Below are 13,063 nucleotides of genomic sequence, written 5' to 3'. Positions count from 1 at the left end.
TCTCATTTTGTGTTTCACACAAACCCAGCAAACCTAGATGTGAAAGGGTGGCAAGTAGAAAAAAACATACATACAAGCTTCATCAAATGGGTTAGTGATGAGGACTTTCACACAGTATTGCAAAGCCATAACTGCAGTTACTGTATTTCATGGATTTCGCTCCAATCCAACGAAGCATCATGGAAAATGACAGCGCTTCATACACCATGTGTACACACACACACACACAAATTTGTTTAGAGGCTGTTTAAAAAATGTTTAAAGCCTTTTACACAGAAATCACAGTACATTTTTTTCCAGGCAAAGCCACATGGGAAAACGGTGACACAGAAACTGATGCTCTTACAGGCAGTGGGAAAATCGGCCTAAGACTTTGAGCCTTTTACACAGACAGAAATTGCCACTTCAAAGTATTTGGCATTTTGTCTCTTTCATGCAAAATTCAGCAAAGTAACAAGAAAAAATGGGACACCAGGGCGAGAAAAGGCCTCTAAATTTGAGTTTTAGAGTTCACACAGAGATAGCGCAAGATGGCCAAAGCATAATCGTAACAGAGGCTACCGCCTTTGCAACTTGACACAGAACCCCGCAAAGCCAGATAGTGCCAACATCATGCCAAGACAAACAGTGTAACGGTGTCCTGACACTGAAGTCTTTTTCAAAGAGAGTCCTCTCACCCTTTTTTCACACAGAACTCTGCAAAGGCAGCATATTTCCATGTCTATGTGCGTTTGCACTGCAAGGCATTTCAGTGACACCAGCCCCATTGTCTTGTGTAAAATACCAAAAGTAAGTATCAAAGTACTTCATTGCTTTCAACACAATAGCCAAGAGTCAAGTGTTGTTACGGCTTTGCTAGCACCTCCGAAAGGTGGAAAATTACCCTCATGATATTCAGTGTTGTGGGCAGTTGATACAGAGCAAGCACATGGAATAACACTGTAACAATCTGGCTGTTGGGGTCTTAAAGCCTTTGCCTCAAGTGGCACCCTCGTGGTCATTCAAGTCAAAATGAGTTAGTTGTTTTCCACTTTGACACACTTTTCCGCCGCACTTCTATCCCGTCCGGTGCCGTGTTCTCCGTCATAAAAGATGGAACTCCAAATTAGATTGAGCAACTTTTGGACTGCCTCCAAGTCGTCATCTTCTTCAGTCTCTCTTAACTGTGACAATTAAGCTGCATTTTGCCTGACATCATTTTGTATTTAGGTGGGATTTAAGTGTCAATTACAGCAACTGGGATCCCGGTAGAGTGACAGCTGGTTGCAACACAATCTTGTGGTGCTTCATATTTATGTTCTGGGAATCGATGCTACAATCTGCCTCAGGTCTTACATTATATGGAGACAGCTTCTTTCCAGACAGTCGGCATCCCGCTCAAACCGAGCATGTGGTCGTCATTACAAGGAGCGACACAACTTACAAGTTACATCAAATGTGCCTGGAATATTGGATAAATTGGCGACAGCATCTTTTTCGATCATTAGCATTCGATTGGGGCGGACCGGTGGTAGATTCAAACGCGGTCGCTCCACAATGTTGTTTGTGTGTGTCCTTGCAAATGTTCCATTTAGCTGCACAACTCAAAATTCATGCTAAGTCTTCTTTGGATCTTATGTCATGGGGAGACGGCGTCCTCAGTAACAATTAGCATTTTGGTAGAATCTGACAGTTGGTCACTGCACAATGTTATGTGCATCCATGGTGTATACAGTCGATGCCCTCCCCTATCTGCAGTTGAGTCTTTTAATACATCACCATTGTTATGTGTGTATTTGTACATCTTTCCAGACCTTCAACTAGAAAAGCGTTATTTCAATTTGCGCTTCATTTTCCAAGCATAGAAGTCTGTTCTCATCTGGCTTAGTGTCAAACGTGGCTTTTAAGCGGCGGGTGGCCATGTTGCGGCGAGCACGTGATACGTCGCTGGTGGGAGTTCGAATGTAATTTCGGTGTCGGGAGGGAACGCTGCTGTAAATGTTTGATGAACATAGAGCCACTCAGACGGGGGCCTCCCACCATGGGACACCAGTTCTTTTTTCCTTTTTTTTGTGGGGGGGGGCTGCCTCACAAACAAGATCAGGTGGACACACATACACGCACAAGTACATGCGACACACACATATTGATGTGCACAGATAAGCACTGGCACAGCTCCACCCAAACAGGCTACGCACATGTATGTATACACACACACATACATATATATTGCACATGTGCACACACATTTGTTTTCACTTTATTTCTTGCCTTTTTACCCACCATGTACTGTATCTGGTTTGGCAGGTGAAGTCTCCCACTTCTCACTCCCACACACTCGCAAAGCGCTTGGATGCCATCCCGTCGGCTTATTATCATTTATTTAAAGGAGGGGGAGTTTGGTGGATTGAGTCTGGGTGGGGGGTGGGGGGGTGGTACCATCTGGGCCACGCTGGGATCAGCAGAAGCCCTGAGCCTGATCCAGAAACATCACTTGACATCAACGGCTGCACGGCTCTCGCCGCCTGTCAAGTGGGACGGGACAGGACGGGACACGAGCGACACTGCGCTCGCCCCCCAGCTAGCATGATAGCTTCATCATCCAAACAAGTCCAACGCCCCCCCCCCCCCCCCCCCTCCAAACACCCCTTCACAGCCCCAGAAGCAACTTGGAACAACTCCTGGCATTGGCACATCATGCACGCACATACTCTGTCAATGGAAAATTATGTTTCATTTTAAGTACGTTAATGCTACTTCCTCAGCGCGGAAATATGAATTACCATGTTACGTCGGCCGTAGTACAAATTCCTGTGCTCCTTTTTGTTGGACATGAGTATTGTCTCTATGAGTTTCAGTCAGGTGTATTACAACTTGCTTTGCTGCGTTCTATTGGTTGTGACACAACTTCCTGTGCTACTTCCTGTCGGACACAATCCTGCATTCTGTACTACTTCCTGTGCTGCTTTCTGTTGATTGTGATTGTACTTCTTCTCCTGCTTCCAATTCGCCATAATACACCTTCCTGTTCGACTTCCTGGTGACAATGATACATTTTTTCAATGCTAATTCCTGATACATTTTTTTCGATGCTCATTCCTGTTTTGCTTACCGGTACTTTCATCTGCAATACTATTTCCTGTAGACTTCCTGTCTGTCCTAATTCCATTTTTCACAGTCACAATTGTATGCATAAAACATGCACTGATAGTAGTGCAAAAAGCAAACAAGATGTCAGCAACAATGGCAACGTAAAATGGCCGCCCTCTGGCTTCGCCCGCGAACGACTAATTGTTCGCCTGTCATAGCTACGTCCGTGTAGTTTGTCTTCCTTCCTGATGCAGTACCGTTCCTGCTCTGATGTTTTCTGATTTTACTTCCCATGCTACTTCCTGTTGGTTGTAATTCTACTTCCTCTACTACTTCATATCAAATGTAATATTACTTCATGTCAGCCATAATTCAATTTCTTGTATCACTTCCTGTCAAACACAAAATAGCGCTACATCACGTTGAAAATAAAATTGCCAATTTTTCATGAATATGAAGAATGCAGAATACGGGTTTGTGATCGCGCCAAGTACGGTCTTCCTAAAAACGCACTCAAGAATGTTCTTTAAAACGCAAGTCAATTTGTAAATTTGAACGACTGTGTACTTGCCCCTCTGACTGTGATGTGTTTCCATGATAGCAGCACAAAGTGATTGCTAGCTGCTAGCTTACAAGAAAAACAGCCTGGTACTGTATTCTGTGTCTTCTTGGTTTATTCGTACTTTCAATTGGAAAAGAACTTGAGCTGTGACCGGTAACTTTTCGGGAGTTTAGAAGAACATAAGTACAGATAAAAACGCCACTTAAAGAACGGCTTATATTTTCCTGTTCTAATTCCTGCAGTACTTCTGCGCTGCGTCATGTTCATTTCTACTTCCTGTGCTATTTTTTACTGGTTGTAATTCCACTTTCAGTACTACCGCCTTCTAGCTTGGACGTAACTTCCTGTGCTGTCTCCTGTTCACTGTATTGACATATAGGTTGGCAAAATATATCTTCCTGTGCCAATTCTTGTCCTACTTGTTGATAATGATTCCTCTGTGCTACTTCCTGTCAAGCATACTGCTACTTCGAGAACTCTCTGTTTCAACTGTTACATTTCATTGTAATGTAGCATAACGGGGTTTTTTTTTCGTCATTGGCCTATTGTTTCAAATTGTTGTATCAGAACCCTATTATTTTAATTGCGTTAAATCAGTGTTGCTTTTAATGGTGTTATAACAGAACCAGCTTTCATCGTGACTATCACGGTGCCATTATTTGAAATTATACTCTATCAGAACCTTTTTGCTTTTTGTACATGACACAACACTTTGGGTCTCCCTCCTAGCTCGTCTTTAATTGATTTCCTCAGTTCAGAGCAGCTGCTCGGCGTCGGTGTTTCTCATTTGCCTCATCTTCATCATCCTCCTCCTCTTCCCCGTTGGGCCTGCAGAGCCAAGATGGCGGTGTCATGTAAATTTGATGCCGCTGAGGGAAGGCAAAAAGAGAAAGAAAACAGGCTGCTGCACGCCTGAAATATTTAATAAGCTCCACTTTATGTTGCATTCTGCAGTCTCTTTAATGCTGCTGCCTCAGTGGAAACCAATCAAAGGCCAGTGGTCAGAGAGAAGTCTTTGTTTGTTTGTTGACGTTTGCTGAGGATGCTTAATTAAGATGCTATTCAATTAGCGCTAATGGTTGTCTCTTGTTTTCTACTTTAGAAACCTGCTGGACCGAGACACCTTCTCCAAGTCGGATCCCAGTAAGACACACACATCGCATGAACATTAATGCACACAACATTGTGGAGATACTACCTGTGAGTCTCCTGGAACATTTTAATCTCCACATAACATAAGATCCAAAGTAGTCTTGGCAGAACAAATATGTTTCCTGGAACCTAAACGTGGACACATACAACATTGATCACTTGTTGGGTTACTGGAGGGCTAACCATCAAGATGCTGTCTTTTAAGATCTGGGACAGACTGCTAATTTACATAGCATCCGGGAACATAAACATGGATTTACATAACATTGCGGAATGGCTCATTCAATCAACTGCAATGCCAACTGTCATCAAACATGCTTATAATCCAAACATTATGGAAGATTTGAGGCAGACTGGGTGTGTGGGTGGGTGGGGGGGGGGGGTGAACTGCTAACAAGGAAACGGCAGAAAAATAGGGCTGGATTCAAAATTTCAAGGTACAAAACTGAAATTTTAAATTGGGCATTTCAACAAAATTTTTGACAGTGTGCACTCATGTACACACACACACACACACACACACATATATATATATATATATATATATATATATATATATATATATATAGTAAAACTAAAGAGCGACTGTGACATCATTCCTGTTGGATTTGGGCATTTTTCCAAAATCATCCCCCCCACCCCCCAGTTTACTAAACACACACACACGCACACACACACACACACACACACACGTGTGCATATATAGGAGCGCAATATGCACAAACAATGGAATTTCATCCGGCTTTATAAGCTAATATGAATATGGTACGCTAGTGTGTGCCGCAGGCCCCTGAATATGTGGCCGTGCATGTTTGTGTGTGTTTGTGTACGTGTGCTGAGGCGCTCTAATGCTGTGTGACTGTGGCCAGTGACTGTCAGCAGAGCAGAGACATGGACGCAGCACAAGTGCCTCCTTGTATAAACGTTGGCCCCGCCGAGAATGATCATCCTTCTTCCTCTCTCGCTTCCCCAAAAAGAGGAACCTTGACTTACAAATTGGATTCATTCCGTGACCAAAATCGGAAAAGAAACTACCGGTACTCCGATCTTCCCATCCAAGAACCAATTAGCAGCACGTCTTTAAAGCAATTAACATTCCAGTAACTGCCGGGGTTACGCCACAAAATAATAACAAAGTATTGGACTTGACCTGGCGGCCCGGTAGTCCAGTGGTTAGCACGTCGGCTTCACAGTGCAGAGGTACCGGGTTCGATTCCAGCTGCGGCCTCCCTGTGTGGAGTTTGCATCTTCTCCCCCGGGCCTGCGTGGGTTTTCTCCGGGTGCTCCGGTTTCCTCCCACATTCCAAAAACATGCGTGGCAGGCTGATTGAACACTCTAAATTGTCCCTAGGTGTGAGTGTGAGTGCGAATGGTTGTTCGTTTCTGTGTGCCGGCTGGCAACCGATTCAGGCTGTCCCCCGCCTACTGCCCGATGACGGCTGGGAGGATCAAGCGGCTCGGAAGATGAATGAATGAATGGACTTGACCTGTTGCGGTAAAAAAACAAACCCTAATTGATGATTGCCAACTGGTCTCAAACCTTCTCGATGACATCGTTTGACCTCATCAGTGCATTTTGCGAACGCATCATACCGGCTAAGGAATTAGCTTTGACGTTACCTGTGATTGTAAAACTTCAAACAACTGCAACTTTAACTCACATGGAGCATCAAAACAAAGAAAGAGAGGATGGGACTTGCCCCAAAATGATGATCGCTATCTGTTCTCAAACCTACTTCGCTATGACATCATTTCCTCGCACTTGGTGAGACGAGCACATCTCCAGCACGGTAGCGGTAGCGGCGGTGGCGCGAATGCTAATGAAATGTCACTTTAGTGCCGGATGATCGCCTCGCTCTGCTTTTCTACCATTTCTCTGTCTTTACGGGGAGGGGGAGAAAAAAAACCCACTGAGACTCCCCACGACGGACGGGAAACACTCACATGTCAATATTATCGACCATCCTCACTCGATAAAGAGGACAGACATTCCGCCGCACTCTAACCTTGTTTTTCCTCTCCCACCTACGCAAACAACAACCTTGCCCCTTTTCTCCTTCCACCCCACCCAACACCCCTCCACTGACACATCATCACGCTGCGAGGCAAATTTCTAGTGACATTTAATTAGGGAGTTTCCCCGCCACGACGCTGTCCGGGAAGAAAAAATATGCTCTCAGCTCGTCAGCATGAAGTTGTCACTGTTGAAAAGTTCTGTCGTAAAAGTCTCCTCTCCATCTCCTTTTCTTCGCAGTCTGTGTGCTGTACACGCAGGGGATAGCAAACAGGGAATGGCGAGAGGTGAGTCGCAAATGGGATTTTTTTTTTTTCGCTATAAAATGGTGGCGGCAGACTGTTTTGGGAGACCGACACAGGGAACAAGACTGTTGTTTTCACAGTTTTTGTGCCACGAGAGGGATGAAACGTTTCTTGCGGTGTTTTGTTGTCAGCAAATGTATTATGCATCACACACGGGAAGTTCTCCCAAATACTAGCGAGCAGGTTAACGCGGCTGGTTTGATGCCGTCTAATGGGCAACGTCCGTATTAGTGTAATTGCATCCCAGCGGGATGCGCTGGTGTTACAGCGCTGGTGTTACACTCTCCATATAAAGTCGAAAAAAAAGTCTTTATGTGGAGAGCGCAGTGAACACACAGAATGACTTTCACTTTAAGACATATTTGGAACAATGTTTGGGAATGTGGTGTTCATTGAAAAATGTAAATTGTTTGGACTATGGCTTCAAATTTGTATTAATTTTTTTATAGCTTTTAATTGTTTTGAAAAATGTAATTATTATAATTTTTTTAATGTGGGGTGGAGGGGGATGGGAGGGTCAAAATCCACTTGTTTTTATCCATCATAGGGGAGGCGGCCATCTTGCCTTGTACTAATGATGGCCAAATTCACAAGCTGGGTCCTCAGAAGGCCGCATTTTTGGCCACATGAAGTCACTTCCGCCCCGACTGAACCTCACATGGTGTCCAAATTCACATTAAGCCTGTCCAAATTTGGCAAGATTAATGCAGTCCAGAAGGAGGATCCACTGAGGGTGTCAAAGGACCCAGCTTGCAAATTTTCTTTCTTGAACTTGGAAACCCCATGCGGTCAAGTCGCGCCGGGACTGAGGTCATGCGAATGAAAAATGCGTCCGAAAATGCGGTCTTTGTGAGAATTTCGGCACAGTCGATATCACGGTTGCTCAGGATATGGTAACCAATCATCGCCCATCTGTTTGTCATCGTTGTTATTTCAGACACACAAACTGTGTCGTGGAAAGAGTCTTCTGTCACAATTAGCATCTTAGCATCCGATTTACGGTGTCCAACTGTATTTGGCAGATATCTCTAAAAATATATGATGCAATATGCATATTTGACATGATTTTTTTTCCACATTTTTTTTAACAGTTTGGCAGGACCGAAGTGATCGACAACACACTCAACCCTGACTTTGTGCGCAAGTTCATCTTGGATTATTTCTTTGAGGAGAGGCAGAATCTACGTTTTGACCTGTGAGTTAACCATTCATTCGTGTGTGTGCACAGCTCTCCATGCATTGGAGCAAAGCTAAGCGTGAAATATTCATGCTGTGTGCGGGAGGGAGATGTCCGTTATTCCGCCTTTTAAATAAAAGACACATTTTCTTGTCACTTTTTTTTCTTTTTCTTTTCCCGAGCAGCATTCTCATTTCGCTCGGTTGCCCTCGAAGAGGAAAAATAAGTCAATTTGACTTGCAAGTGTTTTTTGGAGACGGTGATGAGAAATCTTAGGTGCCCATCGCGAGTAACCCATCCTGAAGAGGAAATGGAACTCTTCAAGCTCAAGTCATCATTGCCGTTAGTTTAATCAGGACTCGATGAACCAAAGATAGGGGAGAAAAAAAAGAGTACATAGTGTTTTTTTTTTAATGCAGAGTAAACCTCTTTTTTTTAATACAAATTTTAAATTATAACCATCCTTTTTATATACACAAAATCCACCAGAACAAACGCATTAAAATGTTAAAAAGTAAGTAACTAAAAAAATATGTCAAATGATTTCCAAAACGAATCAATTTTAATAAATTGTAAATCATTATCCATTATTGTTGAAATTTTTGTTATTGTGCTGGAATAGGCTCCTGCTACTAGTTGGATTTTTGTTATTGTGCTGGAATAGGCTCCTGCTACTAGTTGGGCCAAGTACAGTCCCCAGTATAGCACAATAAGTTTCATCGCAAGTCCTTCTAGGCTAAAAGTAGCACATTTAGCATATTAGCAAATTAACAATTAGCAACCCCCCCCCCCCCCAAAAAAAAAAAAACAACAAAAAGACATTGCAAGCAGTTGTTCAATGAATCTGCCCTGGTCATCCTACCAGTACAATAAATTGTCTTATGCTCATGAGGCCCAAGAGTGGACTACTACATGGGCTTTGAGCACAATCTCAACAATATGAAATCAATGCTCAAAACAGCTTTCTGTACGCCAATCTGTTATTTTGTGGCCTCTTTTATGCGCGTGTCTGTAAAAGCAAGCCCCCCCCCCCGCCCCCGACTAAGAAAACAGCACAGGAAGCGGAATCCTATCTGGCGTGGTGCCGAGTGATGTCATCCACAACTTTGTGCTCACGAGGCGCCGCGGGATATCTGTGTGCCTGTATGTGTGCGTGTGTCTGCATGGTCGAATCAACATACATCCATCATGATGTTGTTTTTAATGCCTCCCTTGCCTTCACTTTATCTCGCTCTCTCGCACGTACATAAACACACACACGCGTACGCACAGCTCGCAGACGCACACTTGTCAGTGTGTCTCATTATGAAACGGGATCACATGAATGATTCATGAGGCGTCCAGAGTGACAGCGGCGAGTGGAACGCATGAAGCGCACCTGTGCCTTGTGACGCCAGCGCACACCAGAAAAATAAAATATTGTAAAATCCAGTTCACGACTCTCAATAGTTATCCCCCATCCCTACCACCACCACCAACAGAAAAAATCAGCCCCCAGAGGCAGTTTCACATAGCGAAGGGAAATTTGGTAGGCATGCCTATCATGCTGATTCAAAAAGAAACAAAGCCCAAATAGACACAAGAAGGCAGCCATTTTGGGTTCAAGTGGCTATTTGCGGCTCATTTCCAGGTGACATTTTGGCCCTTTGCTCCCAAATTTGGATCACATCTACGAGACGGATGGACAACGCCACATTGTGAACCATTTGAGTTTTGCTCTGTGTGTGGGCGCAGCATGTCGGCAATATTGGATTAGAATAGTGTTGGAACGAACTTTAATGATGCTCTCTTCTCCGCTCAGGTACGACTTGGACTGCAAGAGTGACAATCTCTCCAAACATGTGAGTGTCTCTGTGTGTGCATTTTATGTGTGCTTTTATTGGATTGTAATGATTATCTGAAAAATGCTTTTAATTGTATAAGTAGCAATCATAAGAAATCAAATTTGGAGATACATGCAGGATGGTAACGTTCAAATGTTCAAAAATGCCATCCATGGAGATGTATGTTTTTTTTTCTGAATGGTAATGTGATATAGCACATGCTTTTTCTTTTTTTTAAAAAATTGGATAATGACAACAAAATGGGGCAAAAAAAAATTGCCGGCATGCTTTTTGTTTCCGTAAATAAACTGCAACCTTTGAAGATACAGTACTGTACAAAACATGGTCTTATCACCCCTTAGCTATTCATTCCTGTCTGAACAGAATCAACACTTCCACACCCTCACGCCTCCTCATCCTCATCTTAGTGGCCGAGAGTGCTCACCCCTCAGCCCCTTCCCCATATTTTACCACCCATAATGCTCCATCTGCATGCAGTATGAACGCTGAGGATGCTTGGATGCGTCCTGTCAGCGTTGTGAATGTGTGGGATTGCAGATCGGGCACGTGGCCCCATTGTCCACAAACGCGCCCCTATCCGGTTGCCCGGCTATAAATAACACCCCCCCTCCCCCAAAAATGAGAACAATTCATCTTTATCATCAAAAGTACAGTAGCTTAGTTGTTCCAGCCCGTATGATTTGTTTACATACCTTGCGCAGATATGGCCGTAGGGTGCAGATGTGTTGACAGAACAAGCACTCATGATCTTTTATTTCGTTTCTTTTTTTTAAAGAGCTTTTATTTGCAGTCTTGTCCTGACATATAGAAACACTACTTCAATCTCATTTAATTTGCGACGTGATGCTGAAATATGCAAGGCACGGCCAGAATTAGGTTGTGGCTTTGCTGTTTGATGAGAAGCCAGTATCTCTGCTTTTTTACTCATTCGCTATTGTCCGGTGAAGCCTAGTACTTTAAAGCCATCAAGTTTCAGGACCCTGGACCTAAAAATGGCATTTTTATTCAACCATCAACATTGCATCATTCAAGAGAGCAAGCCCTTTTCAACGCTTGAGAATGGTCAGTAGTTTTTCAAAATAACATCCACGCATGTGAAATGATTACTACTCTTATTGATGTATTTATTTATTTATTATTTATTTTGTGAAGAAAAATTAAGTTTAGCACAATTTGGCTTGATGGCAGTGATTTGCACTTTAACATTAGAAAAAAAACACAACAATTTTCAATGGCCGTTGACAGTAAAAGGAAAAAAAATCACAAAATTTACTATTTACGTGGGAAAGAGAGCAGGCAGGCCGGTTAATCGGGAAAACATGCATAATTGATACCAGTGAAATGTTATCAGGGGTATAAAAAAAAAAATCAAACCCAAAAAATAATTTTAAAAACACGGATAAAATGGGGGGAAGGCAAAAAAATGAGGGGAAAAAGAGAGTAAACAATCCCATCTAAAATATTTTAAAATTAAAAAAATCGTGGGCGGTAGCAAAAGATGAAAATATTACTCAAAATTTGCATGTAAATCTGCTCTTAATTGGACATGGATGCGAAAATGTTTTCATTAAAACCATAACACACTTGCGTTTTCATTCAACAGTCACAGTAAAACATGTAAAAAAAATCACCAATAATTAATACGTGCTATGTCATTGGCAATCACAAGAAAAATACACAAAAAAAATTGAAGAAACTTTTTCATACAAGATGACAAAACAATTGAAAATTTGGAGAAACTTGCCTGCTCAATGTAAAATGACAACATGTTAATGAATATCCATTTATATGGTATTTTGTTATTTTCCGTATCCAATCTTTTTTTAAATCGTGACATTCTGAGAATTTTTTTTTTTTAACTTTCAAGATACATTGTGGTCATTTTCCTCCGTGCATTTGTAGTTGAATATGATTTCCAGTGCGCTCCTCCTGGAAAGGTCACAGCTTTTTGTCATGTTTCTTAGTCGTCAAGAGGAGGAGGACCTAGTTGTGTTGTGGTTGTTCTGGCCAGCATCTTTGGAGCAGATTTGCGCCTGCGGGACGTGAATACGTGTGTGCATGTGTATCTCTGTCTGTGTGTGAGTGTGTGTGTTTGTGTGCGTGTATATCATTGCACAGACTTGTTGTTGTTGTTGCTGCTCCTGAAGCCAATACTCTTGTGGAGGCCCCCCAGAAATGAACAAGGACACTACGAGTGGTCGGCCTCCTCATGTCAAAACATGATGCATTCAAGACAGCTGAGAAATTTAAGGCCTCTGACAAGGGAGCTTGCATCAGAGCAGCAACCTAAATTCCATCCGTCCATTTTCTATAGCACAGAACCGGTGTTTTGGGATTTTTTTTTTAACCTGAGAGTGCACATAATTCAAAACATGAAAAACGTGAAGGTCTTTGACTGGACTCACTTTTTAAATGATATATTTTCATGTTCATTAGGTATTTAAGATGACATGTTTATCATGTTTTGGTTTTCTTTGCCCGTGTAGGACTTCCTAGGCCAGGCCTTTTGCACGCTGGGCGAGATTGTGGGCTCGCTGGGAAGCCGTCTGGAGAAAGCTTTGATGTGAGTTGGGCTCCCAAAAAATGTATTGTACACTACTGGAATCTTGACTTAGAACTTGAACTCATCTCGTGATTTCATTGACATGTATTGCACACGTCAAATCAATTTCCCCCATTCCAGACCCTCAAATGTATCTGAAACCTTTCTATTTTCAGTAAAAGAAAAGTGTATTGTTTAAAAACCATTACCTTCTAGCATGCTATTCTGAAAATGACATTTTTCCTAGTAAGATAGATAACCGCAATGTCAACAACTTATGTCAGTCAACATCTACACAGCCAGATGTGCTAGCTCGCTATCTAACATCTACCTAATATCAGCTAACATACTAAGATAAAGCCAGCTAGCTAATATCGACTAGCATGCTACCATGACGC

General features: G+C 42.6%; 1 protein-coding gene across 2 annotated transcripts in view; it reads left to right on the top strand.

The window, feature by feature from the left end:
- The window catches only part of LOC127597876 (copine-8-like), a 40,277-nt gene that overhangs the window by 7,274 nt on the left and 19,940 nt on the right, over positions 1–13,063 (top strand). For both annotated transcript variants that reach the window (XM_052061229.1, XM_052061228.1), the window contains exons 2-6: positions 4,734–4,774; positions 7,038–7,084; positions 8,194–8,297; positions 10,081–10,120; positions 12,610–12,686. In XM_052061229.1, the coding sequence (XP_051917189.1) occupies positions 4,734–4,774; positions 7,038–7,084; positions 8,194–8,297; positions 10,081–10,120; positions 12,610–12,686 (309 nt within the window). The remainder of the gene's footprint in view (positions 1–4,733; positions 4,775–7,037; positions 7,085–8,193; positions 8,298–10,080; positions 10,121–12,609; positions 12,687–13,063) is intronic.

This window comes from Hippocampus zosterae, chromosome 3 (assembly GCF_025434085.1).
Source record: "Hippocampus zosterae strain Florida chromosome 3, ASM2543408v3, whole genome shotgun sequence".
Taxonomy (NCBI): domain Eukaryota; kingdom Metazoa; phylum Chordata; class Actinopteri; order Syngnathiformes; family Syngnathidae; genus Hippocampus; species Hippocampus zosterae.
Note: the sequence above shows the minus strand (reverse complement) of the source record. Positions and strands in the feature narration are given on the sequence as shown.